The 23,901-nt window shown below is 36.6% G+C and overlaps 1 protein-coding gene across 1 annotated transcript in view; it reads right to left on the minus strand.

Annotated features, from left to right (window-relative positions):
* The window catches only part of gfm1 (G elongation factor, mitochondrial 1), a 39,639-nt gene that overhangs the window by 15,011 nt on the left and 727 nt on the right, over positions 1-23,901 (minus strand). Inside the window, exons 2-13 of the mRNA XM_048604264.1 lie at positions 21,888-22,040; positions 18,458-18,590; positions 15,241-15,445; positions 13,673-13,789; positions 11,701-11,851; positions 11,196-11,350; positions 10,427-10,511; positions 8,512-8,649; positions 7,220-7,321; positions 4,474-4,530; positions 3,548-3,685; positions 1,772-1,854 (exon numbers count right to left, since the gene is read on the minus strand). Coding sequence (XP_048460221.1) covers positions 1,772-1,854; positions 3,548-3,685; positions 4,474-4,530; positions 7,220-7,321; positions 8,512-8,649; positions 10,427-10,511; positions 11,196-11,350; positions 11,701-11,851; positions 13,673-13,789; positions 15,241-15,445; positions 18,458-18,590; positions 21,888-22,040 — 1,517 coding nt within the window. The remainder of the gene's footprint in view (positions 1-1,771; positions 1,855-3,547; positions 3,686-4,473; positions 4,531-7,219; positions 7,322-8,511; positions 8,650-10,426; positions 10,512-11,195; positions 11,351-11,700; positions 11,852-13,672; positions 13,790-15,240; positions 15,446-18,457; positions 18,591-21,887; positions 22,041-23,901) is intronic.

Raw genomic sequence — 23,901 nt, forward strand, 5'->3', positions numbered from 1 at the left:
GGATCGGAAAGGTTCGAAGGGTCGGGATCGGAAAGGTTCGAAGGGTCAGCTATGGAAGGTTTTCTCATAAACTGAGCGCAAACCACTCACAGCATAAGTCACATTTACCTAAAGCGATTATTTTCCATTGCACTTGTAGCACTACGTATGATGAAAGAGTATATTACTAACATTGCATCAGAACTAATTTAACTGATATTTATAACCACCAATGAAGTGTAACACTGCTGCTCAAATGTTGTCTTCAGATTACATTTTCTATTATTGCTATAAAAATAGCATATTTAAGCAGTATAAGATATGAAGCTGTGGTCAAGATTGTGTGCTAACTTATTAGTATAATAAAACCACTGTTATTCTCATTAGTAGAAGATGCACTGATATCTAGTAATAAAGCATGGTCAATGAAAAACACTGAAACAATTTATAAAATTATACACAAACTGGAAGCTTGAATTGTCTAACTTTGAGAAGTTCCACCATCATAATTTGTAAATGATTTGGAGATGAATTATTTTTAATGAATCAAGATATCAAAAACTACAATGCTGAACTGACACTTTTGAAAACTTTCTTCCATTCAATGAACACATGGTTTCTCCTAATTTTTGATTCCTTAATTCACGAAAAGTAGAATGAAATAGACCAGGATAATAACACAACAGAAAATAATTTCCAAGCTTTGCACTGAGAATGAGTGTGTACCTGAGAGACGGTCAAAGTCAGTGCTTAAGAAAGAGATTTAACAATCTTCAAATATCAATTTATAAATTAGAACAGTGTCAGGACTTTATTTACACATATGGCTGGGAAAGCAGTTAGAGTTTGATGGGAAGGTTCACAATTGAATCAACAGATTCAAATAGTGCAATGTGAATGGTTGCAAATCCACCAGCAATGGATCTTCTCAGGACACAGGTTAAGTAAATGCATTGATGTTAGAATGCATAATGCCACTGCAGTGCCACTTAACTGAATCTTTTACAAAGTAGATGTCATTGATATTGTTAATCAGCATATTTGCCAGCATCAAGGTCCACTCTTTAACACCAACTGAACAAATTTGTACTACAATTCCAGACAATGTACCTCAGAATGCCTTAGAAGGAGTGCAGCACAGATTCACTAGAATGTTATCAGATTAGGTGAACAAATTACATAAACTAAGTCCGTATTCCTGGAAGAGAGGATGTTGAGCAGTAATTTGAATGAGGTTTCCTAGATTTTAAAAGCATTTCATTGGATTGATAGAAATGTTTTCTGTCTTTGGGTGAGTCTAGTTGGGGAACATATCCTTAAAATCAGAACAAGGTTATTCAAGAGAGAAGTCAGTCAAGTTTCATCATGAAAAGGGTAATAAAAGTGTAGACAACTCTCGTGCACATCAGTGGATGCTAGGTCAATTAACAATTTTAAATCTGAGATCAACCGATTGCCATTAGCCAAAGGTACTAAATGATTGGAGCCGAGGATTGAGTTGGAATACACTTAAAAGTGCAAAAAGTGGCCTAAAGGACTGAATGCACTTGTTTTGTTGTTCAACATTTCAGTGCCCCAGGAAAGTTAGGGAAGATATAGATTATAAAATGCAAAATTTCTCTCAGTGAATAAGTATTCCAAGTAATAGTACTAAGCACTGTATGCAAAACTCAGGCAAGATGCAGTAAATAATCTCTTGAACTTCAGTTAAACCAACATTGTAATGCAATTTAAGTTACAAAGTAGTTAACGAAAATTAAAACTAATGAAGTGATAGTTATGTACTACTTACGGAACATAGGTAGAGATGGTTTCTCTGAAGGCAACTTTAGGCTTTCCCATTACACAGGGACAATTGTATTCTCTCTCTAGCCTCTAAATATACAGCAGAAGATAAAATAATTAAAATACTATTTATGGATTCATTCAAAGCAATACAAAGGGATCACCATAAGTAAAGAACCACCATAAATACTTGCTGGCCTAATTTACGCTGGTGGTTAGCTCTGATTTTGGGAGACTGGTGCTCATAAGTTGGTTCCTGGCACTTACATGACTTCTGTTAGAACATTTATTCTGGAGATAGTCTCAACAGCTCAATTTTTCTTTAACTTATCAAATTATATGCATCGTTGTAAGTATTTTAATATTTGTTTGATTGATTCGATGGAACAAGGCTACGAAAAAGGTAAGCCATTGAAATAAACCAAAACCCATCTGCATAGTTTGTAAGAAGTTTCAGCGTGGCTGCAGGTCTTAATTTACACATTGCCACTTGTTATTATTAAATAGCCTTTCGATAACAGTATTTGATCTTTTGTCTGTTCTGTCATGCTACTTAGGTCAAAATTTAGGCATTACAAAGTGATGTTTCTAAGTAATTTAACATAGGACTAGCTCTGAGTGAACTCATGCAAGCATTGACCAGTTTTGATGTTAAGTATTAATTAAAGTATTAGTTTACTAATGGAGAGATGGTAAGGCAGCACAGCTGATTACTTTTCTAGTGCACAAAAATATATTTGTAGTTAAGTGCCTTAACTCTCATTCTGTACTTGCTGTCTGTAAGACAAAATAGCTGAAGTATTTATACCTGCACCTGTATGACTCAAGAGTTTTCAGTACATTTTATTCAGATCATGAGGTTAAATCTTAAAATTTCAATATCCACTTTCCTCTCTCCCAGGGACTCAGACTTGCTGGCGTAGCCTTGAGCAATCTTGGTCCGACCTTAAAACTCTTAGCCAGTTTTTCCATTCTTGTCTTTGAAATGAACTGAAAATGTTAGTATAATGATTTTACAATTATGGAAATTGCATTTGCTTGTTTTATATTCAGGCTGGTTTGGTGCAAGAGAAATTATACCAGTCCGTAAAGTGCACAATATTATCATGCAAGTATAATTAATGCAGTGGATATTAAAATCTCCCCATCACTATTCCAATATCAACTACCTTAAAAAAGTGTAGGATTTTATATTATATTGGTAGTGATAACATGAATGTGTATGACAGTATTTAGATTTCCACTTAACTGAACAATACTAGGGCAGTATAGGAAAAAAAGCTAAGCAACGCTCCAACTGCAATGAAACTAGCAGGTGTATCAAGTTTTAAATAGAATTTTAAGGCCACAGAATATAAGCCATTCATGATAAAAACTTAAGAACTAGGAGCAGGAGTAGGCAATTCAGCCCCTTGAGCCTATTCCACCATTCAGTACAATCATGACTGATCTCATCTCGGCCTCAACTCCACTTTCCTGCTTATTCCCCTTCAACTCATTACTAATTAAAAATCTATCTATCTTCTTCTTAAATGATACAGCAGCCTTCAGTTATTAGGAATACTGTGCAAAAAAGGTAGCTTCAATCTATAGTTTTCCTTCAACATATCACCCGAATTCAATTAATTTAAGTGTTGACAGAACCACACAAATGGCACAATAAAACAGTTGTGTTCAATCTCAAAGTACTGTGGACATTTGAAATGCATTCAGTTAGAAACCCAATTTTCACAAAACACCTAGTGAACTATACCAAAATTAAAAGCTTATAAGTTACAAATACCTGTGCATATATTTCCAAGTGTAATTCTCCCATTCCAGATACAATTGTTTCTCTGCTCTCAGGGTCATAAGTAACTCTAAAAGTGGGGTCCTCTCGTGTAAATCTGCCAATTCCTTTGGAAAATTTATCTAAATCATTCTGAAACAGAATATAATTCACTTTACAATTTTTTATTGTCTTAGTGATTTTCTTTTAGTGAAAACAATGCATTTGTGGTTTCAATATAGCGACAAAACCCGGAAAAGGAAAATTAGATCCTTCTATTCCTGAACAATGCTGAAAGATTTATATTCAGTTGCAGTAAAATACTGAGGCTTTGAGAGTTTTGAAAGCTTTTAACCTTAGGAAAGTATCTAGAAATTTTCTTACTTTCTAAAAATCACAGTACAAAGAATACATACAATACTAATTGTAATGATCTTTCTTGATACTAAACACATTTGACAGATTTTAAATAATTGAAATAACTATATTTTATTTATAACCACAACAGCTGGTTCCAACAATTGCTAGAGTACTTCAAATTAAATCATTATTTCATTTACATAAAAAAAGTCACAAATTCACATTTATATTCCTGAATTTTCACATCATAGGTCTACTTTCACAATACTTTAGCACTTGTATCTGATTTCAAGCTCTTTCAACTTCTCAACCGAGTACAATTTCGACATTTTTCAATTTATTTCTGCCACATCTGACTCTCAATTTAAAATATGTAACTACCCCTGTTAAAGAAGCATGCTTCAATAAAAACACAGCGAGAAAAAAAAATTCTGTTTTCATTCAGAATCAGAGTATAAACATTATATGCAAGGCAGAGGCTCAAACCTGAATTGCCAATTTACATCAAGCATATTCTATTAAAAAAAAATCAAAGGCACAAAATCTAAATAGCACAATTTCCTTCTCCCAATTTTACAAACCTTGTTGACAGGTTTTATTGCCACCGATATTACAGGTTCAGGGACATGAATAGACTCCTGTATAATAATTAAAAATAGAATAATTACTATTAATATAAACCATTTCAGATGTCGGATTCTGAGAGTTCTGTATTATTCAATTACATTACTTTACTGAATCATTTAATGCTGAATTGCTCATAGAGAGCTAACGTTTTAAACTGGCATGACTTAAAAATATCAAACTTCGTTTTGTGCCCACTGATCATTAGTGAACCCTTCCTAATGCCATACAGTCTTCAAGTTCAGAAGAATATTAAATCCACTGTGCAATACAGTACTGGGTTCTCTTGTTAATAAAAGTAATCTTGTTCAACTTCTCTGCGTAGGGCTATCTTATTAGAAAATTGTGGGAGACAATAACTACATTTATTTTCTTTTTGCTATCATATTTTGTTATTAATCTGGTGATCTTTCCAAATTAGTTAATGATAGGTAGAAATTTCAACTAAATGTATGTAAATTGTTTGATGCTAAAACTATCACAAATTAACATTTCTGTAATGTAAATTCTTTCAAATTTCCCCAAATGAAGCTTTTAATTGAAACAGAATTAATGTCCTCTGACTCACTAGTCAATGAACAAGTAACAAAGACACTCAGTAAACTCATACCTTTGTCACAATATGTTACCTCTACATTATTACAAATATGCAGTTCTTCCTTGACATTTTCCCTTCCTACTTGATGCTCTGTAACTACAAAGCTGAAAAGAGAAACCTTATTAACCACTCCTATCTCACTAAGTAAATTTCAGGCCAATCTGGATCCAATAACCAGCTCAAACATAGGAGCAGGAGTAAGCCATTTAGGTCCTTGGATCTGTACCACCATTCAATGAAATTATGGCTGACCTGTGGCCTAATTCCATATACCTGCTTTTGGCCTACATCCCTTAATACTTGTAACAAAAATTTATCCATATCAGAATATTAACAACTAATCAAGCATCAACTGTTGTTTGTAGAAATTTGAAATTTCCACCACCCTTTGTGTGTCGAAGTGCTTTCTTACATCTCTCTTGAATAGTTTCGCCCTAATTTTTAGACTATGCTCATTAGTTCTAGAATCTCCAACCAGTGGAAATAGTTTATTTTCATCTATCCTGTATTTTCCTGTTAATATCTTGAAGACTTCAATCAGGTCATCCCTTAACCTTCTAAGTTCTAAAGAAAAGAGGCTTAATTTGTATAATCAATCCTCATAACCTAACTCCCAAAGTCCAGGTCTCATTCTTGCAAACCTACATTGTACTCCCTCCAAGGCCAATATATCTTTCCTAAAGGGTGGTGTACTGTTCACAATACTCCAGGTGGGATCTAAGCAGCGTTTTGTCTAGCTGCAGCATAACTTTCGTCCGAATACTCCAGCCCTCTAGGTATAAAGATATATTCCAGATATATTCCATTAGCCTTCTCAATTATTTTCTTCACCTGTTTGTGGCATTTTAAATATCGATGCATCTGAAAATACTGCTCTTATTTTGACAGCTATGACAAATTGTGCCACAATAGTAACAATTCACAACATTCTAAATCAATCAGCCTACAACATTTCAAAGAGAAAATATTGAGTTACCCTCTCTCCCAACATTAGTGGATAGATCTGTTAAAAATTCCAGGATTCCAACCTCTATCTTTGCCAAAATCTAGTCAGGTCTTCTTTGGACATTACTCCATCTACCAAATTTTACTGAAATCTGTCCATTCGTTTTTGAAATGTATTATTTACAGACGAACAGAACAATACAAGCAGAAACATTACTTCCATTAATATTAATGGTGTAAGTAATAAAGGTTTCATGTTAAACTGGGCTTAAATTCGTGAAAAAAAACTGACATAGGATGAAAGTCTGCACCTAAACCATTCGGGAACAAAGGCAAATTTTATGGTTAACCAAGTTAACTGCTGGAAAGCACTTAAACTGGATATGGTAGGTGCAAGAAGGGAACCTACCCAGAAAGGTTTGTAGGAGGCATAATGTCATTAAACAGATGAGTGGTTAAGAAACCCTACTCCACAAACACACCAGGCAAATGTGAATTCCAGCAGATATGAAGGGAAGAAACTCTACCATAAGGTGCTTAGATGTGAATTCTAATACTTTAGCAATGAAAGGTCTGTCACAGAAAATCAAAGAGCCATAAACAGTGCAAATAAGGTTGAAATCGAGGATGGATAGAAAACTGAAAATACTACTTTAAGTATTCACAGAGAAAGACAATGAGCAACATATCCTCTGCAAAATTAGGTCAATATGAATAAGGTAAGTTCTCAAACCAAACAAAAGAACTCAAAACAAACGAATCACCAAGAAGGATACTGAGGAAATCTGAGAGGAGATTGATGAGGCACAGGTAATCTTTAGGAAGGCGTAACTGGAGAAAAGGAAGGTAAACTGAACACAAGATAGGGCATTGCTCCTGGTAAATGAGAAGAATCTCCATGTGCCATTCATTCCTCTTTGGAATTATTTCCAGGTACTGATCCATGTCAGCCAACAGGGCCTCATAAGTAATATAGATTTCGGTCACAGAGAAATCCATGATGACTGGCACTTGATCTCATAAATGACTCAGTCCCACATTTTCATGTGAACATTTAATGCTTGGTTGTAATGGGATTTCAAAGATAAGAGATACCTTCTAGAGAGTAACTGTTGGAGAAACTGAAAATACTTTAAAATATGGTTGTGTTTCTTCCCTACCATTGAAAGGTTACAGCTTGTTCTTGCCGTGAATGTATCACCACTGGCACAATCAATGCCAAAGAGAGCACAAATGTCACCAGCATAAACCTCCTCAACGTCCTACGGAAGACAAATACATAAATAATTGTGTAAATTGGCATTGTTTCTTAATAACTGGTCACTAAAGTCTCCTTGCATGTAATTTCAACTAATATTTTGTCACAATGAGAAAAAGGTGCATAGCTGGAAACATTGCTTATGAAACGGTTCCAACTTATTTCAGCTTTGTAGTATCTGTCCTAATTCAAGAACTTGTAAAGAAATTAATGTTACAATTTGCATGCAGAAACAAGCTCCAACTAACTTCAATGACTGTAGAGTTTTTATCATTATCTCTAAACCAATGTCGGCAACCCGCTAGCAATACATGCATGCATTGTAGAGAATATATGATGATTAACTGGCTTTACTTCAGTCTCCCAGCTGAAGAATGCATCACCCACCACTATTTAATTTGACACATGGTTAGAAGGTGAGATCAAACCAAAATATTGCCTACCATTATTAACTCTTACTTTAATTTAAAATATGTAGTACATATCTGCAACAGATATAATCTCAAGATCAAACATGGATTCCTGTCAGTTGGCTTGTTGCCCAAACAATGGACAGAAGGGCAACTGACACGCCACTTTGCGATCAGGGACCAGGAGGTCCTGGTGGATTGGCTGGGTGGGGTAATGTGGAAAGAACAAATGATTAATATTTATGAAGCATGCCATGAGATTCTGGTGACTGTTGGAGATCAACAGGAGTAAGCAGCAAACTGCAGTCACCAAAGTACTACACTGACTTTCATGTCAGGAATTGTTTTACCATCCACTTTCTATTGATGGATGGGAGAATGGGAAACTACAATCAATAAGGCAAGATGCTATGAATAAGATGCTTATGTACGTTATTATATGCAAACAGGCTTCTCATTGCTCAGAAGCAAGAAATCCATCTCACTGTTTAGGAGTAGCTTGGAAGATGGGGCTTCTTGCGCTCGATGTCTGGAATCTCCTTACTGCTGGTCTAACATGATTCTCCCAACTTTCCCATCAGTGCCCTTAATGTTTGATGTCTGGGAAGATTAGTTTAATCATCCGTCTAAAGAACATATCCAATTTCTAACCCACTATCATTATTTCTAATGCAAAATAACTGACATGAACAGACGATGAATGCTAAAACATTCGTCACATTGTTTATTTCAGGATGGATGGGAAGAGGAGACAAAATAAAATGTATCACATTAAAAACCCTACCTCCATCTGGTCAGCATGCATTCGGACTAAACGCTGCACTCTGATCTTCTTGCCTGTTCGTGTATTATAAATATTTTCACTCTTTTTCAGCATACCCTGATAAACCCGAATATAGGTCAACTGTCCAAATCGGCCTGCCTGCAAAGTTAAAGGAAAGCTAATTAAGTTGATACTGGCACATCTTTTCACCAGTATCACTCTCTAATACAACATACTGTACAGGTAGTTCTGCTATAACGTATGTTTTGTTAACGTGAATTTGCTTGATGCGATTGATGAATAGTGGATGCTGTTTGGATAACATTAACTTGCTGCTGTACAGGTATAGCTATTTCCCTATAATGCAATTTTCTATGGCGATTTTCTATAGTGTGAGGTCACTGAGAATCACAAGAATGCAACAGTTGCGTTATAGGAAAACTACCTGTATGCAGTAATATGATTATACATCTGAAATTATGCTGTTATTAAGGACAGGGAGTTAAATAATACTTTCATTCAAATTTAAGCCAGCCTAATATATTATTATCTTTTCAATGTTGATAGTTCAGTAACATTTCTCACAGCAGGCCAAATTTTAATGCTGTACAAATGGGTGCATTTAAATGAAGTTAAAATTTCATCCATTCATATTTCTAAACTTTAGATAATTCATAATACCCAACATGCCTAATAATCATGCAAAATTATTTCCTGACTTTTGCAAATGGCAGCTCATTTTCCTCACCTTAGTTGTCTGCAATTCTTTATGTTGCAATGCAGTCAATTACATTTATCACTCTCATTATAACTGTGCACCCTTTACTTCCTTTAAATATTCATAATTTATGTAAACTTTTAGCTTTAGCTGGTAAGCAAGTTTCTGTTAAGAGAATGAAAATGTAATACAGATTGGCTTTATTTTGCATGAATGTTGCTTAGCAATATTCGGTTAGTGGGAATTAAAATTTCTACCAGACATTTAGTTGAATGAAGGATTCAGCAATAGGTTTCCTTGTTTATTCTTGAGAGCTACCACATATTTTTCAAACATTCAGGCAAACTGGACACCTTTACAGCAGTTTAATATGCCATCAGGATACATGTTTTGACATCAATTCAAGAAGTTCTAATTTAATAGGTAATGATTTTAACTCCTCCAAGGACACATCCATGTTTGGAATGAGGTTCAGTGAAGACACTGCTGCAGGTAGACTTTTATCGGCAAGGTTGACACCTGCAGTATGCACACTGGTATCGACATCTCTCAAATTTATTTAAACAAAGACTGAGAAATACCTATCAAATACCTTAAAGGAAGAATGAATGGAAGACTATAACATGTAAGAAAAATGAAGTATTACACTTAGGATTTTAATTTTAAGCTTTAAAATTCATCGTAGCATGCATTTTGAGAAATAATTAGCAGTGAGCATGTACAGTTATTGGATTGGCTGTCAGCAAACATTTTCAGTAATCTCTAATTGAATGAACTAAATAACATTTTCGTTAATATGAACAAAGTTGGGACATTATTCGTGATAAAACTGAAGTTTTGATAAGGGTCAACAGCTAACTGAATGACAGAACATGTGGATTCTCACACAGTATGACTTAAGAAATAAATTAATGAGAGTTAGCAAAGATAGCTAAAGATTTAATGAGGCCTTATCGGCTTAGAAAATTCCTCAATTCCAAGAACTGTATCATGGTTTGAATTCTTTGGGTGGGCTTACAAGGTGTTGCAGTAGATCTATTAAGTGCACACAATTATTGTCAATATGGTTATCACTGTCTGTTTAATTTATATGATTTTCAAAGAATGCTTTTCTCTATCTTGTTAGTTTGAGTAATAACTTATAAGCAAGAATGACAATTTTTTAACACCTTCTGGACTTGAATGTATAATTAGATAAACTGTAAATTACAGAAATACCTCCAGTTTAAAGGCCAAGCCGACAAAAGGTTGAGAAGCGTCTCTTTTGGGGTCCATTAGAACTTTAGTTTTGTCCTCGGAATTCCTGAAGAAAACAAAGCCGTAAATAAAATCTGTCATTTGGATTTCAAACTTACTAGTGAGTAAATTTATGTAAATATCAGTGCATCCAAAACTCTGCTGCTCACATATGATCGCTGACCAAACCCTGATGAGCCATTGTCACTGTCCTAACTGATTTACGTTCGTTTTTCGTACTTTCAATGCACTAAGTTTAAGGTTCAAATCTGCATTTAAATTCCTTCCTCGTTCTTCCTCATTTTGGTAGCCTTCACTGCACACCTCTCTTCCCCACTGCCTTCACCAGTAATATTTTGATCATCATGCCATGAAACATTTGGGATAATTTTCTGTGTTGAAGTTATTACAAACATGCAAACTGACATTAAAATATCTTAATATCTTTTCAAACTAGTCCTCAAGCTGTTTTTCTTAAAATCAATCCTAACAATAAACTGAAATCTATGTTTAGGAATCCAAACTTGAAGCTCAAAGGAAGCTTTACTTTCTGCAAGCGCCACTGCTTGCTGGGACAACAGAATTATAGAACAGCCGATTAACAGGAAATTTACAGTACTCAAGACCTGCTGATATCTGCCATTACCAATAGTTTAGGACAAAAATGCAATAAAACATGACCGCTTCCTCATGAGTTACATAAATGCCCAGTAAATGCAAAATCAATAAATAATGGACTTAAAGAACTTACTCTTGATTAACAATAGCATAATTTGAGACTTCACTAGGGTCTGGAAGATAGTCTAGAATAGCATCCAGCAGTGGTTGTACACCTTTATTTTTCAGAGCACTTCCTACTAATACAGGTGAAAATAATCTGCTGATAGTTGCTCTCCTAATAGCAGCCTAAAAAGGGTATGGGAAGAAAAATAAATATTCAGACCTAAAAATACAGTAACCTGTGGATAAAATTTTCCATTAAAAATATTCTTTTACGGTAGAATTAGAACACGTTTGGTATTTTTACAAACGTTGCTTAGTTCTCAATGTTAGCTTCATTTCTTACCTAACAACTGAAAATACAAAATTTTCTGCAAAATAAGTCAACTAAATGCGTTAAATGTGAAATGCTTTAGCATCAGAATTATTTTCCCATTTCCTTCTTAAACACTGATGCTGTACCAGTGATAAGTAATCTCTGAAAAGCCAATGTTTGCATTTGTTGAAATCTGCCTTTTTAATAATTAAAAATTCACCTTTAAATCATCAACTGTGGGGACTTTCTCTTCCAAAAACATTTCACCCAACAGTTCATCCACATTGGCTACACACTCAATCAGCTCCTGACGTCGATCTGCAGCTTCTGCACGATGCTCAGCAGGAATGTCATCATATTTCACATTCTGGCTATACAAACAAGAAAGATGCTCATTTAGGAATCAAAATTCTTTCCAGTACCTGTTACGTATCTGTTATTTTCAGCTGGAAACATTTACTGAACAGTTTGAACTTAAAATTTAAATAAAAGCTTTCAGACAAAATGTCAATCTACTGCATCAGTCCACTGTTTAGAAATAGTACATGATTGGACAGGTATTCTTCAAATTATCTCCAATTGAGATGTGATACCCAAGGACCGGAGAATTAAGAAATAACAGCTAGGTTAAGAAGGCGAAACAGGGTGACTAAAGGCCAATCAGTATAATATCAGTAGTGTGCAATGATCTACAAGTCATAAAATATGAACAAGTTAATACTCACTTAGTCATCACGGATTTATAAAAGGCAAGTCATGTTTAACAGTTGTAAAGAAGAAATAATTGAGTGCATTGATAAAGTGAATGTAGTGGATATTATGTACACGAATTTTCAAAAGTTGTCTGGTAAAGTATCACACAAAAAGTCTGTCAAAAAGATTAGATGTAGCCTGAAAGAGAACTGTTCCAGGACAGCTAAAATGTTAGCTGAAGAACAGTGGTCATATCAATAGATGTTTTTCCAGCATACGGGAATGCAAACAGTGCACCCCTCATGATCAACATTAGCACGATTTCATCAATTTTTTATTTTGCATGAATGATTTGGACTTGGCCATATGGAATACCACAAAAGCTTACGTTTATATAGTAACATAAAATTATTCTACCCAAGTCCCAATATAGCCAATCATATGTTTTCTTCATATAGATTTAGAATGAAAAGATACATCAACCAGATTTCTTTCATAAACACTGAATTACTGATTTATTATAAACTCCTAGAAAGCCTGCAATCATCTTCATTGACAGTTCACTTCAGTATTCAAGAAGACCAGCTTTCCTTTGCATTTAAGGAACAAGTCCCCACACAGTCTGCGATCAATCTGCAAATTTTCTTAATCAGGCCATTAGCAAAAGAGGCTTCAATTATAAAGTTTACTAAATTAAAAGAGCAAGACAACAGGGATTGTGAGACACGTTTGGCTTTTATAAACTTAAAAGTAAGTTGCAAAACACCAATTGTTACATTATTCACTTACATGTGAAAAATATATAAAATTGATTTATTTTTCAGCACAAGGCTCATCCGTCAATCTTTCAAAATGTAGGAAAAGTGCCTGATGTATCACATCCAAAATTACATTGGCCAGTATACAAGTCAAGGAGTTTTGATTATCATTCCACATCATGCAAATAAATAACCAGATATTGAGTAGTAAGTGCAAATTTCTGACGATATGAGATTCAAGATCTGTGCATGGGAGGGACCACTGAGGTGGAACCCAGAGGAATAAATACTCAAACCAAAAATCTGCCATATATGGTGTAACTTTAAAACAGAGTAGAACAGTAGCTTTATTTATGGGATTCTTGATTTTTAAATAAGAAACATACGGAAGCAGAAGGGTCATTGGAAACATGCATAGGTCAATGGTTAGGCTGTACAAGGTAGTCACCCTAGCCCATATCATTTAATTTTGGACAAGCATTTTAATCTTGATTTAAGCGTCTTCAAGGAATAATAAAACCTCATGTTGAAGTTAAAAAAAAATCACCATGTAGCCTATAGTGAAGAAGGCTGCTAAATATCTAATGGTCTTAAAAAAAGGCAGTTTATTCAGAAAATGTAATTGTGTGAAACGTTATTTCTTCTGTTCCTGTATTAATACAGACTTTATGACTATAAATCTCTTAAGGTTAAATCTGTAATATAAAGGGATTCTCTTGTATCTTTGTAAAATGTTCTTACCCAAACTGGCCTTCAAAGTAAACTGCACGCTCCTCAAGGAGATCAATAATTCCTTTAAGGTTTCCTTCGAGGCCAATCGGAATTTGAATAAATGCTGTATTATGATTGAGTTTTGATCTGCAATTCAAAAATAAATTTATTTCGATTTTTGTAATCTTGCTAATAATAATGTGAGAAGTCAGCACAGGAATGTACAATATGGAACCTGACTCTGCTTCACCATTCAATAAGATGATGATGACAATCTTATGCATTAACTCTGCTTTCTCAGCCACTCGCCATATTTCATGATTCCATGAGATATTAAAAAGCTCTTTAATCCAGCCTGGAGTATATTTGAAAATGCATCCTCAGCACTCTCAGGTACAGAACTTCAAAGATTCTCAATCATCAAAGTGAAGAACTTTCTCATCTCAGTGCCGAATGATACTGTCCCTATGCGGAGGCTATGTCTCTGTTTCTCCTGGCTGTGGAATCTAGAACATAATCTGTATCTGCCCTGTCAAGCCCCTTCACAATATTGTATATTTCAATGAGATCACAGCTCATTCTTCTAAGCTCCAGAGTATAGGTCCAATTCATTCAGCCTTTCTCATCCAAGGAACCAATCTACTGAACTTCTGCTGTACCACTTCCAAGGAAAATAGCTCCTTACTTAAATATGGATACCAGAACTGCATACAATATTCCAGTTGTTTCGCAATAAAGTCCAATAGAATTGGAGCAAAGTTTTATTGTTCTGGAATAAAAGAACTTAACTGCATACTCATTCCTGACTGCTAACACTCCAGAGTTATCCAGCTGCTCTCAAATCCTCAATGAGTGCCCTAAGCAGAATCGGTATAATATTGCACTGGCTGAGATTGCCATGAAAGTCTCACCTTCTCAAATTTGTCCAAGACATGGTGACCCTCAGGTTAAACTCACCATCAGTTGTCTCTCTCAAACTCGCTCTCTCTCTCTAATGAGAAAGCAGGCCTGTGATCCTCTGGGACTTTACTTTTATTTGAAAAATACTTAAATGATGTGTGAAAAACAGAGTGCTTAAGCCTACAGTCTACGTTTGTGCATGAGATGTCACATTACATTGCAGATTTTCTGTTCCCCATACACCCCACAACACAACACCTGCCCGCTGGCCCGCATAACTCCCTGACCTCCAATTATTGGTTTGAAAATCTAAGAACGACAGTAGAAGCAGGTTGTAGAAAATACTAGTTTAAAGTTTTTGAGAAGATCTGTAGCTCGGGTTGTGGGAGAGGTTGTAGGTTTGGCTGCCGAGCCAGCATGTTTGATTGCAGACGTTTCGTCGTCCTGCTAGGTTAACATTGTCAGTGTGCCTCCGGTGAAGCATTGGTGTTCTGCTCCACTTGTTATTTACATAATCAGCAAACTGATGCATATAAATAACAAGCGGGACAGAACACCAACACGTCTTGCAATCAAACACACCGACTCGGCGAGCAAGCCTACAATTTCGGAAAATACTCGTATTCGTATGATAAAGAAAACCACAACAAATTAACATTGTCAGTTTGTCAATTTTTTTTCAACATCATAACACAAACCTTAATTGCTGAATAGCTCGATTAGGATTAGCACCCAACCTATCCAGTTTATTTATGAATGTAAGAAATGGAACATTGTAACGTTTCATCTGTCTGTTTACAGTCATTGTCTGGCACTGAACTCCACCGACAGAACACAAAACCAGAACAGCTCCATCTAAGACTCTTAATGCACGCTCCACCTCAATTGTAAAGTCAACGTGCCCTGTAAAAGCAACAAACAATAGTTTGATTAATAGATAAGAACATTAACTTTCTGTGGTATGAGATTGCCTGGAGTACATAATTTTTAACATGCTGTACGATGATGGAAGTAATGATGGATGTAATTTTTTTTTATAGAAAACCACAAATATAGAAATGCAAGAATCAATTTATGAAAATACTTATTTGAAAAAAGACAGACGTTCAACATAAATAGACGAGCATGGGGTGCAATAAACTGGTTTTGTTGCAAGTGACAACTAACTTGCAACTGGTACAAATGATTCCATATCCAAAAACCATGAAATTTTTCCTGATGGTTAACAATTCATTTTCTAAAGCATGTGTGTCATTTAAAACACAAGTGACCATCTATATAGCACCTGAATACATCTTCACAATGTCTTAAAGTGCTTTATGACTAATGGCTTGCAAAGTACTGCAAACAAAAAGAAAAATCAGATAACCTGAAGTAACAAAAGTCCTCTCTTAAATGTTTCTTATCCATTGTAGATGCAGTTGCAAACTAAGAAGCAACTGCTTCACTAGTCAATTACAGCGAGCATGGTGATATAACTAATTTCACAATGCAACATATAGGCTCATATATATATAACTCAGGCACATACTTATGTAATGTATGCCTAGATCTAAAAGTACATCATCTACTTTTCTTCATATATACATCCGTATAATAAATCTAGCGTCTAGTGCACATCCACATATGTCGTATGTGCAAAACCTACTTCACAATGATGCATACACCTTTTGACTGGCTAAAATATCCACAAAAAAAAACAACCAATCTTATTTTGAGAATATTTTCTATTTTTGAACCAACTGAAAGAAAAGTAGGAAACAATACGGGAGTTGTGTTCTTACTAATATAAAGATACAACACTGAAAATAATGATTGGTAACTATTTGAGATAACCGATAAATAGCCATGAGCTTAAAATTTCTCCAATTCTTCTTTTCCCCTAGCCTGGCCCCTTACAACCTCAGATTCAATCCTGCTATGTTTCAGGGCATGCATCATCCAAATGGCTAACATGGGCACTTCAGCAAGAAAGCAGACTACTATTTCCAGAATGCACCATTGCCATTCTAGTGTACAATTCCATGAATGATGCTCCAGGCTAGACTGAGAGAATGGGGATGGGAGACTTATAGAGTCAGAGAATTATACAGCAGGAAACAGACCCTTCAGTCCAACTTGTCCATGCCAACTAGGTTCCCAAACCAAACTAGCCCCATTTGCATGCATTTCCCCCATATCCCTCTAAATCTTTCCTATTCATGCAGCTGACCAAATGACTTTTAAATGTTGTAACTGAACCTGCAACTAACACTTTCTCTGCCAGTTCATTCCACATATGAACCAACATCTGTGAAAAAGTTGCCCCTCCAGTCCCTGTTATATCTTTCTCCTCTCAACTTAAAATTATGCCCTCTAGTTTTGGACTGTCCTACCCTTGGGAAAAAGCCTTTAAATCTTCACCTTATCTATGCCCCTCATGATTCTATAAACCTCTAAGGTCACCCCTTAACCACCTACACTCTTAAGAAAAAATGTCCCAGCCTATCTAGTCTCTCCTTGGAACTCAAACTCTCCATACCCAGTCACATCCTTGTAAATCTTTTCTGTACCCTGTCTAATTCACTAATATCCTTCTTTTAGCAGGGTGACCAGAACTGTACACAGTATTCCAAAAGTGGCCTCAGCAACGTCCTGTACAGCTGCAACATGACGTCCCAACTCCTATACTCAATGATCTGACCAATGAAGGCAGGTGTACCAAATGCCTTCTTCAACACCATCTACTTGTGACTCACTTTCAAGTAACTATGTACCTGAACCTCTAGGTCCCCCTGTTTGACAACACTCCCCCAGGGCCTTACCATTAACTGTGTAAGTTCTGCTCTTGCTCAATTTAACAAAATGAACTACCTCGCCTTTATCTAACTTAAACTGCACCTGCAACAGTATAGGAACAATTGATATATTATTAAAGCTTGAACGTTACATATCAACATAAAATAAGACATCATAAATATAAAAACTGTATTTTAAAGTAATTTGTAAATATGTTTGATTTTACATAGACTGGTAGGTCTCAGCTAAACTATCTGCATTTTATAGTGACAGAAGACTCCAAGAAATCTACTCCCTTCCACACACACACACACACACTCCTTTCTCCCCAAAACACATATTCGTCTTCCCAACTACGCCTCTACTTCACTCACCTACACCCTCTCCCCGCTCAATGACCACTCACCTGCCCCTTTCATCTTACTATCCCCTCACTCACTAAGGCCCAATCATTCTCTCATCCCTTCCTCTTTGCCCACACTCTTCACTCCCCGAATTTCTCTACATTTACACTCTGTAGTGGAGAAACAACAAAAATATGGAAGGACAATATAAAACAGACTTAAAGCCTAAACTTCAGAAAACTAATCTCATGCTTACCATGGCTAATCCACCTAGCCAACACATCCCCGGACACTACGGGGCAAATTTAGCATTGTCAATCCATCTAGTTTATACATCCTTGGACTGATGTTGAGGTGCCAGTGTTGGACTGGGGTTAACAAGGTCAGAAATCAGATGATATACGGTTATAATCCAACAGGTTTATTTGAAATCACAAGCTTTCAGATGTAGCCCCTTCACTTCACCTGATGAAGGAGCTACGCTCCAAAAGCTTGTGATTTCAAATAAACCTGTTGGGCTATAACCTGGTACCATCTGATTTCTGACCATGTTTGAACTGTGGGAGAAAACCAGAGGACCTGGTGGAAATCTACACAGACATGGGAAGAGCATGCAAACTCCACACAGTCACTCAAGGCTGGAATTAAACCTGAATCCCTAACACTGGGAGGCAGCAGTGCTAACTACTGTGCTACCCGTTAACAATTACTTTTTTTCTCTCTCATTCCAATTTATTCAAATCTGCTCCAATTTCATCATTTGAAAGCTATCAACCTTTGTCTCACACATTACCTGGTGTATCAATTATATTGATATTCTTTTTATTCCATACAGTGTACGTAGCTGCTGATTGGATAGTGATTCCTCGCTGTCGTTCTAATTCCATAGAATCCATTATGGCACCCACGCCATCTTTTCCTTTCACCTGTCAATTAAAAGTAGCATAAGTCATTTTCATGAAGAGAAGCTTGTAAATTGAAGACTGCAACCTAAATGATCTTCATTGCAAATTAATGGTTAGATTTCGGCTGTTTCTATAATCCAGCAAGTTGGACTTTACACAAGTTGATGATTCGAGTCAGGTGCCACTTGGACAGTGAATACCTGAGATCTCCTCGGACTCTAGTATGGCTTTAACAAGAGAAGAGATTTATTCGCTATCATGGATACTTCAAAAAAAAGGACTAATACAGAGCTTATTACATGTTGAGAAAGTAGGTTCTCTCTTCCACATCGATGTAATCACAAATCACCAGCTGGCAGGGAACTCTTCACAAAGGCAAAGATACGTACAGCACTTTCTTGGCCATTTGAGTAAATTTGTTGCCAGGCAGTGGTTGAGCAGTTAGGTAATAGAGATTTGTACCCCAGTAAATAAGTAGGGATTTATCTGCATTTTTTCCTGCTGCTGGCAAAAAGATGTTCTGCATGGAACTGTCATTTTTTCTCATTATCCAGAGCAGATTGTGCAGAAAGCGAAAATTCCAAGGACAGAAAATAAAACTATTTACAAATCTTATTCACGTGGGACAAAGCTACTTTCAGGTTTAAATGCCTTACAGTTTCAAAAAAAAGCTACTGCTGTGTCAATTATATATCAGTGACTTTATACAAGGTACTTGATTGATTGATTGATTGATTGCCACATATACCAAAATACAGCTTTGTTTACGATTGGTACAGGCAGATCACAACAAGCGAAGGATGTACAGATCAAAAAGACTTCGAGGCATGTAGGTTACATTATTGGAGGCTACTGTCCATAATCCAGAAAGAAGCTGTTCCTGAACCTACTCATGCGTGTGTTCAGGCTTCTGTACCTTCTGCCTGACAGAAGAGGTTGTAGGAGATCATTCCCAGGGTGCGATGGGCTTTGATGATGTTGGCCGCCTTTCTGCGGCAGCAAGCCATGTAAATAGAGTCCACGGATGGAAGGTTGGCTTCTGAGAGGGTCTGGGCTGTGCACATCACCTTCTGTAGTTTCTTACAGACCTAGGCACAGCAGTTGCCATGCCAGGCCGTTATGCACCAGGACCGTATGCTTTCAATGGTGCATCTGTAGAAGTTGGTGAGGGACCTTATGGACATGCCAAATTTCCTGAGCTACCTTAGGAAGAAGAAACATTGTTGTGCTTTCTTGACTGTCACATCTACTTGGGAAGTCCAGGACAGATCGTCGGTTATCATCACTCCGAGGAACTTGATGCTCCTCACTCCCTCAACCTCAGTCCCGTTGATGTAGATGGGGGCATGTTCTCCTCCTTTCTTTCCGAAGTCAATGATCAGTTCTTTATCTTTGCCAATGTTGAGAACAGTGGAAAAATTACATGTTCCTGATCATTTTACACAGATTCACAGAAGGTGCAGAAGGACATAGCAAGAACTGCAGATGTTGGAGTCAGAGGTAACACAGTGTGGAGGTGGAGGAACACAGCAGACCAGGCAGCGTCAGAGGAGCAGGAAAGTTGATGTTTCGGGTCAGGACCCTTCTTCGAAGCCATTTGGCACATCATGTCTACAACAGTTCTTCAAAGAACACCATTACTAGTAACAATTATCTGCTTTTACCCTTGTGTGGTATTTCTATCCGAATATTCATCCAATATGCTCTTCAAAGTTTCAATTAAACTGCCTCCATCATACTTCCAAGTGGTGCATTCCATACCCTAACTTTTCTCTCATCACACTGCTCCTTTTGCAAATTAGTAGACTGTGGTTACTTATGAAGGATACTATAACAGGTAATTGTGTGAAAAGAAACAAATCTTAACAATGACAATGCCGTAACAGCAGCATTTTCCTTTTCCTGCACCAAGTCTATTTGTCATGACTGTGTAGCAGACACACTACCACGACACCACAACAGCCCTTGTGAACAGAGTTAACGCAGGTCAGATCAGGCATTTGATTGGTTTCCAAATAAGCATGAACTACTATCATCCTAGAATCCCTCTCTTGTGGTCTATTAAAAAATGGATGTGGAGCAAATTTGGTTGTTTGGTCAAAACATCAGGCTAGCGCCTAAGAGACTTCGAAGAATGATATTCTGCAATGTTACAGTTTGCTTTGCAATGAATAACATTGTCTGGAAACCTACTCAACTACTATAAAATCACCTGTTTCTATTTGTCACTTAACACTTGGTAACAAATGCACATGACCAATGTTCACCCAGTCAGTTTAAAATTTTTCTGCACATTACAGAGCAAAACTTGACATCTTTTCAGTCAGTTCATAACAGGTTTCTGATCGCTTGCTGTTGATTGGTTTTTTTTAGCTTTAAGTTTATTTAAGATATTACAATATTTTTAGCAATGATTAAAAAAAACAGAAAAATACAGTAGATACTAAATGTATTAAGCAGAAACACAAAATGCTGGAAATACTGAGCAGGCTAGGACAGAAACAGAGTTGGCATTTCAGGCCAATGATCTTTCCCTCTTTTTTCAGCTCTGAGAAAAGGTCATCAACCTGAAACCTGAACTTTGTTTTTCTCTCTCTGTAGATTCTGCCAGGTCTGCTGAGTATTTCCAGCATTTTCTTATCTTATTTATGATAGCCCAAAGCTTTTGTTTTAAAATTTTTTTTTTTACAAACACTTCTGATTTATAGATTTGAACGGTGCTGTGAGAATTATACATTCGCTAGTCCTGAATGCAGTAATATGACACAATGGATCAAATGTTGCTGCCCCACCTGCCCCAGAAGTGTGTCATAACATCTCTGAACAGGTTGATCAAAAATATCTAAAATCAGATCACAGAAGGGAAAGGTTGCAAACTTCAGTATTTACAGTTTTATAATTAAATAAACAAATGTAATTTACAGGAATAGTAGGAACTGTCAATGCTGGAGAATCTGAGACAACAAGGTATAGAGCTGGATGAACACAGCAGGCCAAGCAGCAGCAGAGGAGCAGGAAAGCTGACGTTTCGGGTCTTCATTTCTGAAGAAGGGTCTAGACCCGAAACATCAGCTTTCCTGCTCCTCTGATGCTGCTTGGCCTGCTGTGTTCATCGAGCTCTACACCTTGTTGTCTCTGTAATTTACAGGAACTTGCTTGAATATTTTTCCTGGAGAAATTTAAGACGAAAAATACCTTCCATGTACTCTACATTTACATCCATGCCAAAACAGTTGCAACTTTATTCTTGAAATCTCTGGAGCCTGGGCATTCATCAGATTACCATTATATAAAACTTCCAAGTAAAATTCACAGTACCTCATGCATTTCTGCTATTCTTCCTGTATAATAAAGAACTCTTTCTGTCAGGGTGGTTTTCCCAGAATCAATGTGAGCAGAAATTCCTATGTTCCGAATCATGTTGTTTGGTAATATTCCAGAAGAACATCGTCGACAGAGGTATACAATAATCTGAAAGAAAATGTTGAAAAAATATTGATTGTTAATGAACAGCAAGAGATGATGTTGCATTTTCTTTCAATTATCCTCTCTCTTCCTACTTAAATGTTTTTGCCTTATAAGCTGGTGAAATTCAAAGATCAATATGCAAGTCCAGCTTCTCCATTAAGACGTTAGCCAAAGCTAGAAGGCATAAGTTTAAGGTGAGAGGGAAAAGATTTGAAAGAGACCTGACTGGCAACATTTTCATACAGAAGGTGGTGCATTATTGGAACAATCTGCCTGAGGAAGTGGTCGAGGCGAGTACAATCAGAACAATTAAAAGACATTTGGACAGGTACATGGATAGGAAAGGTTTAGAGGGATATGGGCCAACTGCAGGCAAATGGGACAAGTTCAGTTTAGGAAATCTGTTTGGCATGGACAAGTTGGGCCAAAGGGCCTTTCTCCATATTATATGACTGTACGAATTAAGCCATCTATGTTGTGCTGCTGAGACTTTACAGTTCAAATACATCCTCTATGACCTTTTCTCTAGACAGAGAATTGCAGACCTCATTTTGTTTGGATTCAGGAAAGCAAAAAGAAATGTAAAGAAAAACATGAAGTATTATTTGACTAACATCTAGTTAACGGAAAAGGAATCATTTACAACAAACAGATATTTCTCAAGATTATTTTTAAAAAGTGCCTTAACCAAGTGGTCCTTCTTGAGATGAGTCAATGATCCTCAAGTTATGACCAGTGCAATGATCAAGCTGCAGGCCAGCAGTGATTTCATCAATTGACCGTATCAACAAAAAATAGTCTCAGAAAATATGCATGCATTAAATAGCATGAACCAGCAGAGCGTCATTAAATTTATTACACTTACTGTAAGCAACTCTGGGCATCACAGCAGATGTGATATTCGGGGGGGGCGGGTGGTGACCAATAACTTGATTAAAATTGTTTGTTTTAAGGAGCACCTCAAATGAGTGGAGATGTAGTGAAGTTTAGGGAGGGAATTTGATAGTTATGCCAAATTCATCTAAGACACTAGTTACACCTCAGCTGGCATATTGTGTACACTTTTGGGTCCCACATTTTCAGAACGATGTGACTGCATTAGAGAAAGTGCAGAAGAGGTTTACAAGAGGACAGATCGGAGAACGTGGGGCTGTTCTCCTTAGAGCAAAAAAGGCCAAGATGAAATCTGATTTGTTTTCAAAATCAAGATGGGCCTAGACACAGTTGATAGGGAGAAACAGTTCCAGCTTGAATAGGATCAAGAACCAGGAAGGCACAGTTTTAGTTGTTTTGCAAAAGCATGCTGAGAAAAAAAACAAACTTATTTATACATTGCAAGTTACGGTCTAGATGTACTGTTTGGAAGCGTTCAGATGGAATAATAGAAAATGGGAGTAGGAATAGATCATTCGGTCCTCCAACCCCCTCCCCCATCCAATATAATCATTGATCTGTCTGCACAGTTCCCTGTTCTCACTTTCATCGCATAGTGTTTGATTCCTTTAACCCTAAGAACTGTCTAACACATTTTTTGAAAGCATTCAATGTTTTATGTGGCAGAGAATTCCACAGGCTCACCACTCTCTGGGTGAAGTAACTGCTATTTTCAATTGAAATATTCAAGGCGAGATTGGGTGATAACTTAAACAGAAGCACGAGAACGACACTAAACAATGTCGCTCTTTTGGAGAGCTTGCAGGGACGCGAAGGGCCGAGTGGTTTCTTTGTGCAGCGCTCCATTCAATAATTAGAAAACAAGCAGGCACTAAAAGAATCTGTTTATCCCCAGTCGGTGTGGGATGCTGCAAACACAGGGAATAAAACTGGACAAGGTAAAGGTTGGAGATAACAGTAATGGAGCTGA

This window comes from Rhincodon typus, chromosome 13 (assembly GCF_021869965.1).
Source record: "Rhincodon typus isolate 14 chromosome 13, sRhiTyp1.1, whole genome shotgun sequence".
NCBI classification, from domain to species: Eukaryota; Metazoa; Chordata; class Chondrichthyes; order Orectolobiformes; family Rhincodontidae; genus Rhincodon; species Rhincodon typus.